Source organism: Molothrus ater, chromosome 20 (assembly GCF_012460135.2).
Source record: "Molothrus ater isolate BHLD 08-10-18 breed brown headed cowbird chromosome 20, BPBGC_Mater_1.1, whole genome shotgun sequence".
Lineage (NCBI taxonomy): Eukaryota > Metazoa > Chordata > Aves > Passeriformes > Icteridae > Molothrus > Molothrus ater.
The window spans coordinates 2,473,421-2,493,730 of NC_050497.2; the positions used below are offsets into that span (position 1 = coordinate 2,473,421).

The window sequence follows — 20,310 nt, forward strand, 5'->3', positions numbered from 1 at the left end:
GTGGATTTTTAATGTTTTTATTCGGGAACTTTCCACCCAGAAGAGGCACCAGCACTGAGTTTACAGGAAGATTTCTCGCTCTATTAACTCTGAGTCACTCAGGGGCCAAACCTTCCACTCCCAGAGCTGCTAATGCTGAAAATGTCACATACTAAGATGCTAATTCTGGATTTTTGTTTTTATTTTTTTTTTCTCTAACCCTGTTCCCTTTCCACCCTGGTGGGAAGTTATTGAGTGTGAACAGTTCCACTGAAATCACATTTTCAGAAGTGGGACTAAAATCTCCACAAATCTGAAATCTTTTCACATTTTAAGCAAGAACTGAGCTTTCAAGCATTTTGATTTAAGACCTTTCTGATCTTCCAGGTCTTTTTCAACCCAACTGATTTAATGATTGGATTATTCCATGATTTGAGCTGAATGTGGTCACTAGCTGATCACTTCTCCCAAGGTCTCTTCCTTGATTATCCCAAGGAAAATGGAATTACAGTGTTTATCCATTTTTCTTAGCTTGAGACCCCAAATGAAAGATACTCCACAACTGTTATATTTTATTATATAGATAATATTTTAAACACAGCCTAATGTGTATTTTACCCCTATTTCTGATATTACCATTGGTTTTGTTACAAAATCCAACTCCCTGGAAACTTTTCTAGGAAAAAACTGTTGAAATTGAAGTAAAAAAAGGCAGTTAGGAGCTGTTATTCCAGCTGTGCCACCTTCCCTAGGGGTGAGTAACTGGGAAACTGTTACTGGGGAAAACTGCTGGATTTAGGGGTGACAAAAAGCCTTGAGCTCACAAAAAAAAAAAAAGAGGGACTGAGAGAAATGGGGAGCACAGAGTGGTTTGTTGGGAGATAATTAAGAAAGTAAGGAAAACAGGATTTAAGGATGAACAGGGAAAGAACACAAAATTGGATTTCTAGGAGCTTTTATTTGTTCAACATTTAAAAAGTGAAGTCTTTCTCTGTTTTGTTCCTCTCCCAGTGCCCACCCTGTGGATATAGTGGTGATGTTGCTCTGGCCATCCCATTGCCATCAGCTGTCCCCACAGCACTCAGGAGGAGCTGCAGGTGTTCCCAAAGGAGCTCTGGGCTCTCTGGGATAATGGGACGCTGAGGAAAATCAGATTTAAAGAAAAGGTGGTGGCTGCTCCATCCCTGGAAGCGTCCAAGGCCAGGCTGGAGGGTGGAAGGTGTCCCTGCCCATGGAAGGGGGTGGGATGGGATGGACTTTAAGTTCCTTCCACCCCAAATCATTCTGGAATTCTCTGAATCTGGAAAAGAATCCCTGTTTGTCCAGATTTTGTGCCATGATCTCCCAATGCAAAGCATCTGTTGGTTTTCCACAGACTCTTAGAGAGCCAATGGAAGTGTTCCGCCATGTTTTCCACACCCTGATTTTCCAGAATGCTTCTAAAAGTGTAAGGAAAGTGTAAACTTGGTGCCTCAGGTAAACCCAAACCTCTTTAGACCCACTATTAGGCCTGGAGCCAAGACTTGCATGGTTCCATTTGCTCTCAAATTCATAGTTTGGACTTGACTGGGGAAAGCTTTGAATAGACCTTAATTCTTCACATCCCAAAAAGCAGCAACACTGAAGGAGTTCTCCCAAAACATTCCAGTCTTCTTAACAGAATGTACCAAAATAAATACAGGGAGGCCAAATGTCTTGGTTTGAAAAGACAGGTGTCTGCTAAGGAAGGCAAGAGCCTCCCTTGAAATGGAAAATGTAAACGCCCTCACTCTGAATTATTATGATTTTGAAATTAAGGGGCTCTCAGACAAAGATATGGGAATAGGAATAACAGTTCTCTACTAGGAAAATTAAAATTACAAATGTAATAGTGCAAAAAACCAAAAAAAATCCACTGGCAGAGTCAGAATCCAACCTGTGCCCTTGTGTGTCAGGGGGTGGCACAGCCCCATCCCATGGGGGCTCAGCCCTCCTGCAGTGCCAGCTGTGGCTCTGCTGGAGCAGGGATCCTGCACAAGGGGGGAGTTTTCCTCTGCAGCTCCAGGGCTGCTGGAGATGGGCCTGGGCTCCCTCTGGCCATGCAGGGCAGCAGAAGCTGCTCCTCTGGCAATGCACTGGGCAAAGGCTGCTGTGCTGTGCCAGGCTCACATTGGATCCAGGTAGGAATGCTTGGCTCCTGCCCTGGGCAGCAGCATCTCCCCATGGGATGCTGGAATTGGATCAGCCCTGCAGGGACACTCAGTGGCCATGGACAGCAGAGATCTCCTGCAGGGAGGATTGGCTGGGGGAGAGATCAAAAAAAAACTGCCCATGGACAGCAGAGAACTGCCCCAGCTCTGACAAACAGGAAGAGAACACACAGCCCCATTTCCAACCTAAGGCACCAAAGCATTCCACTTTTCTTCAGAGGTAGTTTTGAAGTTTGGCTCTTCTCACCTAGGGGTTGGTTATACAAAAAAGTTTGAGAAATATAGTCCTGCTGTTTAATTAGCTGAAATTATTGTGGGAAGATAATGAGACTGACCATAAAGCTTCCAGGAGGTGTCTGGTTTCTCCTTCTGGTATTGAAACTGGGATTTTTCCAGTGCCAATGCCCAACAGGCTCTGGAGGTGACACTTTCTGCTCTCCCAGCAAATTCCTCATTGCCCAGGAATGGCCCTGCTGGGGTTATGTAGGAGGTGACAGTGGCAGGGAAAGGTTCCCAAGGTTTTAAAGCAGCTAATTTGAATCCTGGCAATAATCCATTGAAGAGCTGTAATAAAATACCAGGTATAATCCATTAAAGAGGCTCTTTGTGACCTGCAGGCTCTGGGTGTTGGGCAGCAGAGTCTGGAGGCTGATGCTCAGGGAAGTAAAACATGAGTGGAAAGGAAACCAGATGTTTGGGAAGCCTTCCACACAGCACTGAAGGTTTCCCAGAGGAAAATCCAAAGCTAGAAGGTTGAGTGAGCAGTTGGAAGTTCTCTCTGTGTGTTAAAGTGGCTCCTTCCTTTCCAGACTAACCTTTCTTTTCAGCTTGTTTTGCCCTTTCAACTTGTCCTGTTCACCTGTGGAAAAGCTGATTCTTCCCTGTTTACCTGTGGAAAAGCTGATTTTTCCCTGTTTTCCTGTGGAAAAGCTGATTCTTCCCTGTTTGCCTGTGGAAAAGCTGATTCCAGTTGGATTTTGCTGTCATAACCTCTGGTGTTTCCTTTCCAGTTGCCGCATTCATTATAAGGATATGTACAATTTGTTACGTGTAATTGCTCCACCCCTGGGCTTAGGAAAGAAGTGCCCTCATAGGGTGGCCTACAAGGTTTGGAATTTCAGAGATCCCTCCAGCATCTCTAGTCCTGGTTCTGTTTCTTTTTATCCCCTCTTCCCTCTCCCGAGTGCCAATGCAACCAGTATAGAAAAGAAAGTGCAACGTAACCAATGCCCTGCCTGAAAAAAGGAATGATTGACTGACTGCCTCCTTTTTCCTCCATGCATCCCTTCCCTGTCTCCTCCCACACCCCAGCTGGCTGGGGACAGGCAGTTTTATGGGACAGGGAACCCTCCAGCTTCCATCCTGCCAGCTCCAGCTGGGAAGTCCTGGGGAAAATGATCCCAGCACTTCAATATATTCCAGAGAGAAATGGCATCCCAGGGTTTCCAGGGAGCAGCAACTTTGGTTTGGCTTTGTAGCATTGTTGAGTGATCAACTTCCTGAGCTGGAAAACCATTGGATCTGGGCAGAGATAAGGGATGAGGGATGAGTTTTTCCATGGTGCCACAGCCAGAGATGGCCTGGGGGTTAAATGATGTCTCTAAGCTGTGATGGACACCAGGGAATGCTCCTGCTCATGGCACAGGGAGAGCTCCCTGTGCTTGGGAGCCCAGGTGGAGGATTTGGGACAGATCTTGCTGAGAAGTCAGCGTGGGATAGGCATCAGTGGGGACGCAGTTCCAGGCAGGGAATTTCTTGGAAAACAGAGGATGAAGGAGAAGGCTGGAAGCAGCCAGCCCAGAGCTTCCTTTTCCTCTCCACTCCAGCCCAGGTGTTTCCCACACCTGAGTGAGGATTAAGAGCTCAAAAGCTCTGCAGAGGAAGAGGAGACCCCACACCCCAGCCCAGGAGCAGGAAGGCACCAGGGGAGGACATGGGCTCCAGTTTCCATTTTGTGTTTCTCAGCAGCCTCCAAATCAGCTCTGGGCTGGGATTTTATCTGCACAGTTACCAGGGACAGGAATAGATGTTTTGGGCTGGGTGAGTTCTCTCCTCCTCCTCCATCAAAGCTTTACATAGGAACTGAGATCTGTGTCAGGGCGCTGGGCTGGTGGGAACGTTCCTGCTCAGAAAAGGGGGGTTTAAATGGGTGCTTAGGTTTTCTTTGTTGGTATAGAGATGAGGACATGATCCTGCTTTTCCAGGGGTTAAACTTTTATTAATAACATCCCTGGGTCTCCTCAGATGGGGAAAACAAAAGGAGATTGGCACAGTTCTGCTCCTAATTCCAACAGGCACAAAAAAGGTGAAGCAGGAATTTCTTGCTGTTTTGCTCCCCTTGTTTTACAGGCCAAGATTTATCCACCACCACCATCGAGGGCTGAAGGGAGATGCCCTCAGCAATGGGCTGCTCTGAAGGACTTTTCCCAAACCTCTGCAATTCCCAGTTGAGGCTGGCTTGGTGAAAAACAAACCTCACCAAAAGTGAGGGAGGAGCAGGTTTTCCTCCCACTTCCTGCCAGGGCTGGGCTCTGCTTTTGCTGGAGCAGGGATTTGCAGAATCCCAGCCTCAGCTGGGAGTGGGAGCAGTCCCAGTACATCCCTCAGCAAAACCCCCACGTTTGACTTCTCCCTTGTCCCATCACCCAAGCCCAAAGTGCTGCTTCCTGGCAGGAAAGCTGGGCTGTGTTCCCGCAGCCCTGTCCCATAACTCTGCCCCCCAGCTCTCCCTGGCATGGTGACCTGGCTGCTCTGGGGGGTGACGGGGGAGCCTTCATCCCCCACCCCACCAACAGCCAGCCCAACCCAGCCCTGCCACCCCTTCTGCCCCAGGGGCATCAAGCATTCCCCAGGGGCATCAGTCCTTCCCAGGGGACATCAATCATTCCCAGGGCCACCCCTGCAGGAGGAGGAGACGTTGGGCGCCGAAACAGCAACGGAAGCGGAGCCTCCTTTCTCCTGCCCCACCTCTTGAGTTTGGTTTTGTTTCCCAGAGAAATCTGATTAACCAGATCTCTGTTTTCTTGTCTGCTTTCCCTTCTCTCTCTCCCCCTTTTCATTTGCTCCATTGTGTCGCCTTTTCCCCACCCCTTCCCTGGTTTTCCCTGCCTCAATCCGATGGGATTTCTGTGTCCTGGTGCTTTTGCCTCCATCCCTGTGGTGCCAGCGGGCGCATCAGTTACACAGACATGTATGAGATGCTGAGACACATGTCCCCACCTCTAGGCCTTGGGAAGAAATGCCCAGCTCGTGTTGCCTATAAGGTAGAAAACCCTGCCAGGAATTCCTGCCCAACCACCAGCTTTCTGTGCCGTGGCTCAAGTGGGGTTTCTGTGGCATTGGTGTTGTTCTTCTGGACTTTTCTGGTGCTTTCTCTGCTTTCCAAGCAAGATTTTGGATCTTCTGATTTTTTTCTTTTTAATTTTTATATATTTATATATATCATTTTTTGGGGTATCTTTTTTTCTGGTCTTTGAAACTCTGGCACATCAGTTTGTCTCTCTAAGTATGTCTCTGCTCTCTGTCAGTGTTTCTCTCTCTTTTCTCTCATTCTCCTCCCATTTAGGTTAATTTGGGGAGGGACAATGCTAATGAGCAAATTACCCCCCATGAGATCCCCGTTTTTCTTCCTGAGGCTCTTTGTCTCACTAACCCTTCAGTAGAATGTTGTTTTTTCCTCCTCTTAATTAGATTGGAGTCATTAGAGTAGGCAGTACTGTAGGAGTGAGCAAGCAATTAAACAGACAACACCAGAAGGGCTCCTTAAACACCCTCGTGGAAGAAATGACTTTAACAGAAAACATTTAGGACAGGGAGATGGAGAAATCACTCCAGCCTATTGCTGATTTGGCAAAACATTTTAATTGGGCCACCAGAATGAATTCTATCCCAAAGGCTGCTGCCTGGCTGGAAATTCGGATGGAAATGGAGCAGACCCAGTAAAGGCCAGGCTGGCCTCCCAACAACTCTCAGGGTGCTTGGAGGCTTCCATTTCCAGGGTGGTTCCTTGGAAGTTTCACCACTGAACCTCAGTTTAGAGGGAGAGGTTGCTCAGAGCCATTTATCACTGGTGTGGTTGGGGATCCATCAAACCCAACAGGATTTTTTGGCTGCTGGTGTCACTCCAGCCACCCTCAAACCCCAAAACTCAGTCCAAAGGATCCACACCACAACAGCCCCTCCTGTACTGAGGGATTTTTCACTGAGACCAAATAAACCCAAGATTTTTGGAAAGAGGCTCAAGCCAGACCCAAACCTGGGGCTGATTTATTCAGGCAGGAAGAAATTCAGATAAATCTTCCTACAAGATCTTTCTGGATTTAAATAAAGGATTTAAAATAAAATGAAAATGAAACATAACCTTAAATCTCTCCAGTTAGGTGGCTTTGCTGTATTTGATTTGTTTCTGGCCACCATAACTGAGCCTGAGGAACCCAACTAGAGCAAAATTCCAGGTCTCACCTATTTTAGACACCAATTATCCACAGAAATCCAAGGATTTGCCACCTGTGAGTTTCCATTGGTTTAGGAGAGCTGTGTCCTGCTGAAAGGAGGTGTTTGCAGGTGGGCAACCAGATCTGCTCTGGGGCTGTACCAGAAGGATAAAACTCTTTCTTTTTTCCCTAAATCTTGTAGAATTCAAAAAGGAAGAAAACAAAAGGGGATAAAGAGATCATGTGTTAAAACTGGCATTTAAAATAAGATTTGGGCTGGTTTTCATAGCAGACTTTTTGCCCAGAGGCATTTCTTCAGCTTGAGAATTTCCTGATATCTCCTTTAATTTGTCTGTGCCTACAGAACAAACCCACAGAACCTGGGTACATAGGAATGGCTTCTTTTTATAACCCAGACTCCTGATTTTTTAAAGACATCGTTAATTTTTCCCCATCTCAGAAGAATCCTCTGGATTGTGTCTGTGTCACAAGCACAGGCAGAGATGGGTTCAAACAGCTCCAGTCTGGGTGAACATTGGATTTCTCTGGGTTTGGAGATGATCACATTCATTTCCCCCTTATCAAAGAGCCCTGAACTCCAAAATACAGCTTTAAGACAAGATCAGGATTTCCCCCATGGATTAAAGCTGCACTTTGGGCTGATCTCTCACCCAGTTATTGCTGATAAAATTAACCCCTCATGGGTTAGGACTGGTTTTGCTCCTTCCCTCCTCCATTTCTCCATGAGCACATCCCTGGGTTGGTGCTGGGCACCTTCCCCCATGACTGTGGTGGGATGTGGCACCCCCTGCCCTGCTCCTGCCAGGTGTCCCCTGTGGTGTCCCTCATGTGAAATCTGCTCCCAAGTGGATGAGAGACTCAGGAGGGCACTGAAATCCCCCTGGGAGACTCAGGAGGGCACTGAAATCCCCCTGGGCACTGACCCCTCCCCAGAGCCTGCAGAGGGACATCTCCCCCCTGCTCCTGTAGGTGCAGCTCAGTCAGTGCCAACAGCAGCCAGGGCTTTGTCTCTGCTCTGTTTTCATCCTCTCCCTCTGGTTTTTAAACCCCTGACTGTTCTGTCCAGCAAAAGCTCTTGTGCCCCACATATCCCCCCTTTTTCTTTCCATGTCTACTTTCCCCAGTCCTTGTCAGAGGTTTTGTGTGTTTTCCCCACATCTTTGTTGCCCTCTCAGCACGTCCACACTGGTTTTTGTTTGGATTTTCCCCTCTTTGCAGCCTCCTTGGCTGCTGTCCTTCCTTTCTGCTGTTTTCTGGTTCCCTTTTCTCAACTGTTCTCCTTGGTCAGCCTGACCAGCCTCTGCAGTTCCGTGTGGCTTTGCTGCTTGCCCGAGGTGCACCAGGGAGCTCTATCCTACACTGGGCTGGGGGAGGAGGCTGGAAAATCCCAAATTCCTGTGCTCACTTCTAGGCCACCCACACTGAGAAGGGCATTGAGGGGCTGGAAGGGGCTGGAGCCCCAGGAGAGGCTGAGGGAGCTGGGCAGGGGCTCAGCCTGGAGCAAAGGAGGCTCAGGGGGCCCTTGTGGCTCTGCACAGCTCCTGACAGGAGGGGACAGCCAGGGGGGGATTTGGGATCTTATCCCAGGGAACAGGGACAGGAGCAGGGAACGGCCTCAGGCTGTGCTAGAAGAGGTTTACATTGGACATCAGGAGGAATTTTGTCACAGAAAGAGTTTTCAAGCCCTGGAAGAGGCTGCCTTGGCCAGTGGTGCAATCACCACTGCTGGAGGGATTTAAAACCATACAGATGTGGATGTGGTACTGGGGGATATGGGTCAGTGGTGGCTGGATCAGTGTTTGGACTCAATCTTGGAGGTCTTCTCCATCCTAAATGATTCTGTGATTCCATCAATTTCAGTCTTTTCTATCCCATCAGATGAAAAGGGGGAAGAAAACCTCTTTGACATCACCCTGCTGTATCAGGATTTGCTCACTGTTCCTGCCCATGGCAGAGGGTGGAACTGGACGAGCTTTGAGGTCCCTTCCAACTCAAACCATCCTGGGATTCTGTCATTCCTGGGATGATCTGAGAGGGATGAAAGCTGTGGAGAGCCTCTCCAAATCCAGCAGAATTAAACCAGAGTAGAATCATTCCAACTAGGTCGGGGTGAATTATTCATAGCAAATAATTTATTCACCAAACTCGACCTCATTTCCCACAGCAGCGCTCCACTGTCCCGAATTTATTCCTGTCTGGGGATCATTCCCAGAGCAGTTCCTGTCCCAGAGGCTGATGGGGTGCTCTTAATAATTCAAATCTGTCGGGGTTCCAGTAGTTTTCCAGGCACTGTGTGCTCCTGTTCCTGCTGTCTCTGGGTAAATGTGCCAGGATTTAGGGTGTAGTCACTTTTTCTGGGTCAGGCTGGAATGCAGCAGGGCACCTTTGATCCAGGGATAAATTTCCCCCCTATTCCTCCAACCCTGTCCCTGCCTTTTGGGCCACTGTCCAGGCAGTTCCTGAGCAAAGCTGGAAGGGAATTTATTGCTGTCACAGAGATTTGGTTCCTCGTTAGCGCTGACTCTGTTAATTACCAATTAAACAGCGCCGGGGCCGCCTCCTGACCCCGCGCACCGAGCGCTGCCTCCCGACCCCGCCTCTAATCAGCCCCTCGTTATCACCCAGCGTTAATTACGAGACTCCGGAGACATCGGCACGGCTGCTGCCCCTGGGCCCTCTCCTGCAGAAGCTTTAACGAGCTCCAAATCCGCCTAATGAAAGGCGGGGGCTGCGGGAGGGATCCCACAGCGGAGCGGGGACTCCGCCTGCTGCCGGCTGCGCCTCCTCCCCGGGGCTGGGCATCCCTTCCCTGCAGGCCAGGGCTCCTGGGAAGCATTTCCACCTTTTTCTCCTTCCCGTTTCCCGTCATTATTTCACCCGAGCGCCCCTGGATCATCCCAGCAATCAGAGAATGCCAGGATGGTTTGGGTTGGAAGGGACCTCAACGCTCGTCCAATTCCATGGGCAGGAACAGTGAGCAAATCCTGATACAGCAGGGTGATGTCAAAGATGTTTTCTTCCCCCTTTTCATCTGATGGGATAGAAAGGACTGAAATTGATGGAATCACAGAATCATTTAGGATGGAGAAGACCTCCAAGGTCATCGAGTCCAAACACTGATCCAGCCCCTGGGCTGTGGCTGGTGATTCCCAAGTTCTTTATCAGTGCAGGGAAGGAGCAGCAGGCTCCCAAAATTTCCTTCTGGGCTCCAGAAAGATGGGAAATTATCCAAATTAGAGCTGAGGTTTTTTTCTGTTTGTTTTGGTTGTTCTTTTTGTTGTTATTGGGATTTTTTTTGGTTTGTTGTTGTTTTTTCCTCTTTTTTTTTTTGTTCCCCCTTTTCCTTTTCCCCCTCCTTTCCTTTTCCTCCCCTTTTCCCTTCCTTTTCCTTTTTGCTTCCCCCCTTTTCTTTTTTGCTTCCCCCCTTTTCTTTTTTGCTTCCCCCCTTTTCCTTTTTCCCCCCCTTTTCCTTTTATTCCTTCATTTCCTTTCCCTCTCAAATTTTTTCATCCTGTTTCAATCCATGAGCTACAGCTCTGACAGTCTTGAAGCACAACTTCAGGCAGAAGAAACAGAAAAAAAATGGGGGGGAAGTTAATTTTTGTTTTAATTGAGTACACTCTAAACAACTTTTTCAGGTTTTTTTTAACTATGTCCATAAATCTTTGAGGAAACTTGAGGTTTTCTCTTCTAGCCTAGTGCAGGATAAAAACCAAAAGTTCATGACTGAATTTTTCAAGGAGAAATTTTGGGTTAAGCAGAATATTTTGAGTTTGAAAAATGTTACCAATTTCAATTGGATTCCTTTTAAATGGATCCTCTAGAAATGGAGAGGAATTAAATACAGATAAAATTAGCCTGGAAAGGCTTGAAATTTCAAGCTCTGCACCAGGAGATATTTTTATGTATAAGGTTATTTTGTAATATTGAAAGGAGACAAAAAAACTAGTATAACATTTGTTTGCAGTTTCAGCCTTTTTGCTGCATTGCTGGCATTGGGAAAACACCCCTGATAATGTTCAAGGATCAAATCCCTCCTGGCTGTGCCAGTGTCTGGCTGATTCCTGGCTCTGGGTGCCCACGGGGATTGGGGACATTGATTTGGGGTGTGGGGTGAGCAATGCCTCACCCAACCCTCCCTCACCCCCCCAGCTGTGGTGGCAAAGCTATTTTGGATCCAAGGTGAATCAATTCTTTTCTTCCAGCTGCTCCACCCTCAGCAGGAGCTCTCAGACATGCCAATATTCATTTAAAGAACAGATTTTCTCAAGCCAGGGGCTTCCAAGCCAGGAATTGTCCCTGTTTTTGGGAGGATCTCAGGTGGCTTTAGCTGAGGCTTGTTGGCTTTGGATGCTGCAGGTTCTGAGACATTTCTTTCTTATTTTTTGGCGCTTTTTGGCCAATAAATGGGCAGCTGGAAGGTGCAACCTGCAGCTCACCTTGGCAGGGCAAGAACTCCTCAAGTGCTGCCCAAAGGGAGGTGAATCCCAGCCTGGCACCTGAGGGGACACAGGGACTCATCCCATCACAGCTCCCCTCTCCTGAGCCTCCTGAGCACCTCAACCCCCCCTTCTGCTCCCTGCTGGGTTCTCACATTGGGAATTCCAGCGGCCTGGAGGTGTCTGAGTTACCAGTTTGGATACTGGGATGGAGAAAATGGCAGTGCAGAGGGAAATGCAGGGAGCAGGGCAAGGAGGTGGGGTAGGGAGAGCCTCTTCCAAGTGCCTGTTTGCAGCAAAACGTGGGTTTTGCTCAACCAGGCTTCCAAAAGTGGGAATCCCCTTGGAAAATCTTCCCCTAAATCCTCTGTCCCTGGCTCAGATTGAGGAGAGAGCACTGCTCAGTGCAGCTGTGGGTGGCCTGTGTTGTGCATCTGTATCCTTTGGGAAGTCAGCTGGGAACACCTGAGATGTGCCCAAGTGGTTTTGGGGCTGATTTCTGTGAGGATAGAGCTCTCCTGTAGGGAACTGCTCCTCATTTGCCTGTTCTTCACTTGCATGCATCTTCTTTCTCTCTGCATCCCTTCCCTCTCTCCCACTCCAGTGGGATTCTGGGACTCTGTGATTGCTAGCTGTGGGCTCTCATTGATGGTTTTTTGGGGGTTTTTTTGGTAACTTTTTGTGTGCTGAGGGCAGAATTGGAATTAAAGCCTGTTTCATTTGACATGAGTGAACAAAAAAAAAACCCCATGGTGTTGGTACTGTCACTGACTGAGAGGCTGAACTTTGATTTCCCTGTCTCTGAGGCTGGGCAGACACAGAATAACCTCTGGGCATGCTGTGAGGGAGAGCACAAGGGCTTGTCCCAGACTTCAGGTGACAGGGATGTTGTTACAGTGGTCTCTGGTCCCTGCAGGATGAAATGAGAGCTGAAAACGTGTAAATGGGTGAACAAGGAGATTTCAGCTCTCCTGAGCAGATTTTACACTGGACCAGCACTTTGTGCCCTTTGTCTGCTCATGCCAACACCACCAAGTGTCCCCCTGAGGGTGAATTGTCTCCAGAAGGTGCCAGAGTTGGGGTCTGCCCCCTCTGAGGGCATGGAAGTGTCCAGGGCCAGGTTGGACAGAGCTTGGAGCAGCCTGGGCTAGGGGAAGGTCCCTGCCCATGGCAGGGGGTGGGATGAGATGATCTTTAAGGTCTTTTCCAACTCAAACCAGTCTGGGATTCTAAGGCAGCTCAGTCCATAGATCTGGGAAGCAGAATTGGAAGTGAAACCTGGAAGGCTGGCAAAGCAGGGAGGTTATCCCAGAGATGGAAAACCTGGCCAAGTCTTCATGCCCCAGCCAGGGCTTGGTTTGGGGAAAACACAGAGCAGCAATCAGGGTTCCCACTGAGCCTCTCCCCTTGCCTGAGGCTCCAGCAGCTCCCTGCTCTCACCTGCACCACCTTCCCTTCCCCAGCAGGAGAATTCCCATCAGCTGAGGAGTTTCTGCTGCAGATTCTGCCCAGGGCAGCAAAGAGGCTGCAGCAAAATCTGCATCTCTGCAAACAGTGCCAGGCTTGTGGCCACTCTGCAGCACCCAGAGCCACGGGGGGAGTGCAGCTGGCATCTCCAGCAGCCTTTAGGGGCTGTTGTTAGACAAAGAGGAGGTTTCTGGGCAGACAGAGGGGTGTAAATAACAGCCCAAGCAGCTTTCAGGCGGGGATGAAATTCTCTCCTCTGCAAAGGGCCCAGGCCAAGCTGCCACTGGTTTTGAGGCTGTGCTCAGGCAGATCAACACCCAGGGACTTCCTTGGACTTTGTTGACTTTTTTATCTAATTACACAATACTGCTTAAACCTGTGAAGAAGAAGGTGAAGAAAAAGGACCAGCCTCTGCCCTAAAACCTCCATCTTGAGATATATATATATATATTATTATATCCTAAGACTTTAATAAGTTTCCCACCCTGTGATATCACACACTTCTATTCAAACTCCACACCCACAATCCCAGTCCTGCCATTCCATTCTGGAAGCTTCTCCACAGCCTCAGGTCAATGCAGTGTTCTCCTGGGGTCAGTGGCTGTCAGCACAGAAATCTGAAATTCTCAGCAACCAGGGTTCCAACATCTGGATGGTGCAGACACCACTGGAGACAGTCAGGAAATGGGATGAGAGCCTCCCCACCTGGCTTCCTTTTGGGAGAGCTCTGTAGGATTGCAGTGCAGTGCTGGCAAATCACTCTTTAAACCACTGAAGTTCTACCCCAAAACCACTCCTGGACAGGAGCTGCTGTCCATGTGCAGAAGAATTTCAGCTCAGCACACAAACAGTTCCTTCCTGTTCATGTTTTGGGTATTTTGGGGGTTCAGAGAGGGGCAGGTGAGGGTGGGGGGAGGACTCCTGGCCCCCCTCACAGCCAGCCCTGTCTGTCTCCAGCGCCTGGTGAGGATGAACATGCCCATCTCTCCTGAGGATTTAACTGTGCACTTCACCTCCACGCTGATGGCCCTGATCCGCACAGCCCTGGAGATCAAACTGGCCTCAGGTGAGAGGGATGGGGTGGCTGGGTCAGCTGGAGATCAAACTGGCCTCAGGTGAGAGGAACAGGGTGGCTGGGTCACCTGGAGATCAAACTGGCCTCAGGTGAGAGGATGGGGATGGCTGGGTCAGCTGGAGATCAAACTGGCCTCAGGTGAGAGGGATGGGATGGCTGGGTCAGCTGGAGATCAAACTGGCCTCAGGTGAGAGGGATGGGGATGGCTGGGTCACCTGGAGATCAAACTGGCCTCAGGTGAGAGGGATGGGGATGGCGGATGGGATGGCTGGGTCACCTGGAGATCAAACTGGCCTCAGGTGAGAGGGTGGGGATGGCTGGGTCACCTGGAGATCAAACTGGCCTCAGGTGAGAGGAACAGGATGGCTGGGTCACCTGGAGATCAAACTGGCCTCAGGTGAGAGGGATGGGGTGGCTGGGTCACCTGGAGATCAAACTGGCCTCAGGTGAGAGGAACAGGGTGGCTGGGTCACCTGGAGATCAAACTGGCCTCAGGTGAGAGGGTGGGGATGGCTGGGTCACCTGGAGATCAAACTGGCCTTAGGTGAGAGGGTGGGGATGGCTGGGTCACCTGGAGATCAAACTGGCCTTAGGTGAGAGGGTGGGGATGGCTGGGTCACCTGGAGATCAAACTGGCCTCAGGTGAGAGGGTGGGGATGGCTGGGTCACCTGGAGATCAAACTGGCCTCAGGTGAGAGGGATGGGGTGGCTGGGTCGCCTGGAGGATGCAGCAAAGACACCAAGGGCAGCTGAGCTCCTTGGAATGCTCTGTGCCCATGGCACACAGGGATTAGGGAAGCTGAAGCTCCTCTAGGTGTGGATTTTGTTATGCTGCAGGTTTCCTGTGCATGGAAAAAAAACCCAAAACAGCACCAGTAAGAGACCAGTGCCTTGCCTGGCCTCTTCCAGAGCTTTCCCCCAGCTTTGTCAGCCTCCAGCCTGTGCCTTGCAGGATGGGAGAGCATTTTCTGCCATCTGAGCTCCAGAAAACCAGGAGAAAATTGGAGTTTTCTGAGAGCACAGTGGCTCACAGCCCAGCTCCTGACCACAAGATGGGCTTGGTTGGTCCCAGCAAGGTGCCAGGAACACCCAGGGTACACATTTATCCCTGGTGGGCCATTCACTGAAGAGTTTGACTTAATCCTTGTAGGTCCCATCCAGCTCAGAGTATTCAGTGAAATCTGTGGGCTTGGTGTCCTCCCAAAACCATGGAAATTCTGCCCCAGGTGGGATTCCTATCTTCCCATGCCAACACTCAAGGACAGGGGAGTAGTAAATCAAGGCAGCTCCTAAGTCTGGAGAGAAAATGAGGAGGACTCCATTGATATCAGAAGGCTAATTAATTACTTTATATTATATATTTACACATATATATAATTATATATATTAATTATCTTATATTACACTACATCTAAACTGAATCTGCACAAGTACTCCACAGAATTTTGTGACTGTCAGCCAACAGTCCTGACACATACACACACCTGGATTCAATTGGTCAGTGAATCAAAAACACTCACACCAGAATCTAATCAAGTAAATTCCTTCAGGTAAACAATCTTCCTCAATGCATTCCACTTGTTCCAAAACACAGGAGCAGTAAATGAGATAAGAATTGTTTTTATTTTCTCTGAGGTTCAGAGAATGTGAATCCCAGAAAATCCTTGGGAAGTTGTGCCTTGGCCACAAAGGGGAGCTTGGGGAGAGGCCAGAGAGGTCCTGAGCATCCCTGTACCTTTGGGGTGGCAGTGAAATGTGGGAATCTTTGCCCATCCCAGCTGGGAAGCCCGGGACGTGTCCTCCTTGCTCTGAATCAGAAATGAGTTTCCACACCAGTTCTGAACTATTCCAGCCCTTCCATGCTGGCAGCAAGGCAGGAACTGCAAGTGCCCTGAAGCACATTCCACCTTGAGATCAAGAGTGATTACTGGAGTGGTTAATCAGGCGTTTACTCGGCTCCCAATTAAACCTGGCAGTGTAACAAAACGCACCGGCCTTTTCTCTGGGTCCTTACCCCATCTCATCAGCCTGCCTGGGGTCACAGTCAAGGCATGCCTGGCCTAAGCACTCTTACACCTCATTTAAAAGTTAACAGGAGGGAACCAGGCTCCTGGGAGCAGGGGCAAGGCAGGGTTAGGCCTAAACTAAGCAGTTTTAGGCCAGTGCAAATATTTGAGTTAATCTCCTCCCTCCTGTGCTGCTTAAACTTTGCCTGTGATGCTTTGGGGAGGCATTGCTGGAAAAGGACAAAATTTTGAGGTGCCTGGGGCTCCCCAAAGGAGTGGGATCAAGACAAGGATCAGACACTCATTTCTGCAGATGCTTTTAGGATTTCCTGTGACTTTAGGAGTCAACATCTTATTTCAGGAATAGCTCCTAGATAAGGATGCTGAGAGTTTGTTTAATTTTCAGTTTCTGGTTACCTGTCAGCCTTTTTCAATTGGAAAAGCTCCCCCCGCCCTTTTGAAAGCTGGAAGGGAGCCAGAGAGGAGAACTCAGCTGATACCCTGGATTATTTCTGTGGTTTAGCTCTGCTCCGGGGTGTGAGGTTCTGACCTGTTTTGTTGTTACGAGCTCCTTTGAATAGGTTTCATGTGCTACATTTAATTGAGTCTTTAGTGGGTTTAACAGGCCCTTAATAAACCTCCCTAATGAGTTCCCGTGTGGGAGTTCAAACCACGGTGTAACAGAGTACCCAGAGCCTCCTCCCATACTCTGCTCTTAGAAAAATAATCTCTGTCATTCAGATGAAGTCCTTAATTACCTGCTGCGAGGGGAATTCAGCTGGGAGCTGGCCTGGGGCTCCCCCAGCCGTTAATCACTTTCCACGTGTGCATTTAGGCCTGGCTTTGGCCCTTGGACAGAGCTGCTGGGTTTGGCTCTGCTCTACCCTCAATTTGTGCCATTGCCAGGGGTTTTGGGAAGAGCTGGTGGGTTTGAAGAGGGTTTGTAATCAATCCATCCGGACACTGCTCAGTGCAGGGTGAACCTGGCCATGGCAGAGGCTTGGGTTAGAGCATCTTTAAGGTCTTTTCCAACCCAAACCGGTCTGTGGTTATAGGATTCTGTGATTTGTAGCCATGATATTTTATGGAAAATCCTTTCCTTAGGATTTTTTTTTTTTCCTCCTGAGCAGCTGAGAGGCCTCAGGAACAAAATGTAACCAATGGTTATCTGCTGCTGTGGAATGCAACAGGTGCATCTGGGATTGGGCTCATGGGGTTGTTTCTAATTAATGGCCAATCACAGTCAGCTGGCTCGGATTCTCTGTCCCAGCCACAAGCCTTTGTTATCATTCCATTCTTTTTCTATTCTTAGCCAGCCTTTTGATGAAATCCTTTCTTCTATTCTTTTAGTATAGTTTTAATATAATATATATCATAAAATAATAAATCAGCCTTCTGAAACATGGAGTCAGATCCTCATCTCTTCCCTCATCCTGGGACCCCTGTGAACACAGGTCACAGTGATTCATGTCTGAGTCCTTTCCATCCCACCTGGGAGGTGCTGCTGCCTCCACAGACACTCCCCAATGGAAGAGGCACTTGCAGTTTAAGCATGGAATAAGTTTGAGCTCAAATTTAAGTCCCAGGTCAGTGCTCACTGTGAAAAACGCCAATCACTTGTTTTTAAAATTTTAAAAGTTTAATCGTAATAAAATGGTTATAAAAATAGTAATACAATTAGAGTAATAATAATTTGGACCATTTGAATTAGGACAATATGAGACAATAAATACAAAGAGTTATGGACAGTCCAGGTACCTTTTTCTGGGCAGCACGAGCCCGAAAAAAGGACCCACGTTAACAAAGGATTAACCCTTAAAAACAACAGCCTGTTGCATCTTCATCCATGATGCATAAATTCTATTCAAACACAGGATTCTGTCTGGTCATCGGTCAGCTTCTTCCTCTGAATCCTGACAGCACCTTTGAGGCAGGAAGAAGTTCATTTCTCCTGATAATGGGAGCAATAAATTCTCTTTCTCTGAAAGATTCAGGTGTCCTGTGGCTGCTATATCGCTGCGAGTCCTTTCTTTAAAAAAGTATCCTACATAGCATAGTTTCTATTTTAACATTTTTTATAACCTAAAACTATATTTAACACAGTACTTAAGAGAATTAATACAGCATTACTTTCTAACACAACACATATAATATTCATTTTAATATTCGCAAAAAGCCAATCATAAAATACATGCATTTTTCACACTCAGGGTGCCCAGGGTGAGGCAAGGCTGCTCCTGCTGGGTTCCTGCACTTCTTTCATGGAGAATTCACAGATTCCCTGGGCAGGGAAGGGCTGTGCTGGCTCACCCTTCCCAAGGAATGGGAAAGGGGGATGCAAACAGTGGGATGTGCTCCAGGGCAGGGCTTCACTGCTCTCCTCTCCCTCCCTGGCTGCAGGAGGTGTGAAGCAGCACCAGTGTGATGCTGAGCTGAGGAAGGAGATCTCGCTGGTCTGGCCCAACCTGTCCCAGAAGACTCTGGATTTGCTGGTGCCTCCTCACAAACGTAAGTGCTTCAAGCACTGGGTCCATCCCAGACACCCAGGAACCCCAGATTGGGTTTTTCCCTTCTTGCCTGCTCTGTACAACCCCAGATTGGGTTTTTCCCTCCTTGCCTGCTCTGTACAACCCCAGATTGGGTTTTTCCCTCTCCATCTGCTCTATCCAACCCTAGATTAGGTTTCTCCCTCCTTGCCTGCTCTATCCAACCCTAGATTAGGTTCTTCCCTCCTCATTTGCCCTATCCAACCCTAGATTAGATTTCTCCTTCCTTGTCTGCTTTATCCAACCCTAGATTAGGTTTTTCCCTCTTCATCTTCTCTATCCAACCCCAGATTAGGTTTCTCCCTCCTTGTCTGCTCTATCCAACCCCAGATCAGGTTTTTTCTTCCTTATCTGCTCTATCCAACCCCAGATCAGGTTCTTCCCTCCTCATCTGCTCTATCCAACCCCAAAACAGGTTCTTCCCTCCTCACCTGCTCTGTCCCAAGCCCTGTCTGTGTCACCTGGAGGATGCAGCAGGGACACCCAGGGCAGCTGAGCTCCTTGGTCTGCCCTGGCTCTGTCACACAGGGACTGGGGGAGCTGAGCTCACCTCCAGGCAGCGACTTCATTGTGCTGCAGGAGATTTCCTGAGCACAGAAAAACCCAAATCCCAAACAGTGCCCAGAAGAGACCAATGCCCTGTGTGGCCTCTTCCAGAGCTCCTCCCCATTTCTGGCAGCCTCCAGCCTGTGCCTTGCAGGGTGGGAGAGCAATTTCTGCCATTTGAGCTCCAGAAAAACAGGGAGAAGGAAAGCTAAAGCTTGCTGAGGACTTAGGGAATCGGATGTGAGGTGTTTGGGGGTTAAAGGCCTTTGTGTTATTTGGTGATGTCCTGGGCAAAAGTGCTGAGAAAATGGGAGTTTGCTGTTCTCTTGATTAGCTCTGGGTTCCTGATTAATGAGAAGCAGTGTGGAATAATAAAGGCATTGTTAATTAAGAAAAATGAGGGAGCTGAGGAGGTGCAGATCAGTGGGTAGTGACTGCTGAAGTCTTTCCCTCCCCTCCTCTCTTGATTCCTCTATCTCTGCTGCTCCAGTTTTTTCCATGGTGAGTGCTCCAGTGCTGGGCAGGGAATGGCTGTCCCATGGCTCTGAGGGTGAAAAAACCATCTGGAAAAATGAAATATTCCTTAAATGTATATCAGCCCTTTATACTCCACTCACTGTAATTCAGAGAAGCAGGGGTAAGGCTGCTGTATTGATAAAGGCTGGCTGGGGGTCTGCGGTGAATTTAGGAATTCTCTCAGCAATGCTGACAATGCCACTGAGTTTTCCTGCCTGGTTTTTCCTACACAATCCCTGTGTTTGCCAGAGAGCTCCAAACCAAGGAAAGGCAGCAACAGGCAAAGAGTTGAAGAATCTGTTGTAACATTTTCTTTTTTTTTTCCTTTCTCCTACTTTTCTGTGTCTGTTTTATCTCATTATTCTCATAAAATTTTATTTTATTCATAAAATAATTTATCATCATCATTAATATTATTTCTTATTCATAAAATAATTTATTAATAATAATTATAATTTATTTTATTACTAATTTTTTTCTCAAAATGTTTATGTTGCTTCCTCCCTCTCCCTGTTTTTCACCATTTTCTGGTTTTTTTTCTTATTCCTGTCTTCTCTTCATCCTTGGAATGGCTCTGCTGTGTTGCTCTGGCAGCTGATGAAATGACTGTGGGGAAGGTCTACGCAGCTCTGATGATATTTGACTTCTACAAGCAGAATAAGAACAGCAGGGAGCAAGTCCAGCCCCCCGGGGGCCTGTGCCAGGTACAAAAAGGGGTTTTTCTCTCCTCCCTCTTGGGCAGCTTTAACAAGAATCACCAGCAGGATTCATCCAGAAGGCCTGGCTGCTCTTCCAGGCAGAGTTTCAAAATGCTGGCTCAAAAATGGAAATCTCTCCTGAAAGTCTCTGTAAAAAAGTACTTTAAAAAATTGTTGCAGTTGCCTTTTCCAGTAAAGAAAGATCTTTTCAAAAAAATGACAACTGATTTTTGAAATTCTAAATGCTGTGTTAAAAAGTGGCCTAGGGCACACCAAAAGATTTCCTTGGGAGACCAAAGAACTATTGAAAGCTGCTGGTAGTTTGGCTATAGAAGGCTTAAGTTATTTTTGAAAATAGGAATTATTCCAAGTCATTTTGGCTCTAATTTTTACAA

The 20,310-nt window shown here is 48.1% G+C and overlaps 1 protein-coding gene across 8 annotated transcripts in view; it reads left to right on the forward strand.

Moving 5' to 3' along the window:
• The window catches only part of CACNA1B (calcium voltage-gated channel subunit alpha1 B), a 330,224-nt gene that overhangs the window by 292,855 nt on the left and 17,059 nt on the right, over window positions 1–20,310 (forward strand). For 7 of the 8 annotated variants that reach the window (XM_054516959.1, XM_054516961.1, XM_054516960.1 and 4 more), the window contains 4 exons: window positions 5,335–5,431; window positions 13,486–13,594; window positions 18,010–18,117; window positions 19,812–19,921. In XM_054516959.1, coding sequence (XP_054372934.1) covers window positions 5,335–5,431; window positions 13,486–13,594; window positions 18,010–18,117; window positions 19,812–19,921 — 424 coding nt within the window. Of the gene's footprint in view, window positions 1–3,178; window positions 3,276–5,334; window positions 5,432–13,485; window positions 13,595–18,009; window positions 18,118–19,811; window positions 19,922–20,310 lie in introns of all 8 variants that reach the window. The other variant, XM_054516966.1, reaches the window with a different exon arrangement.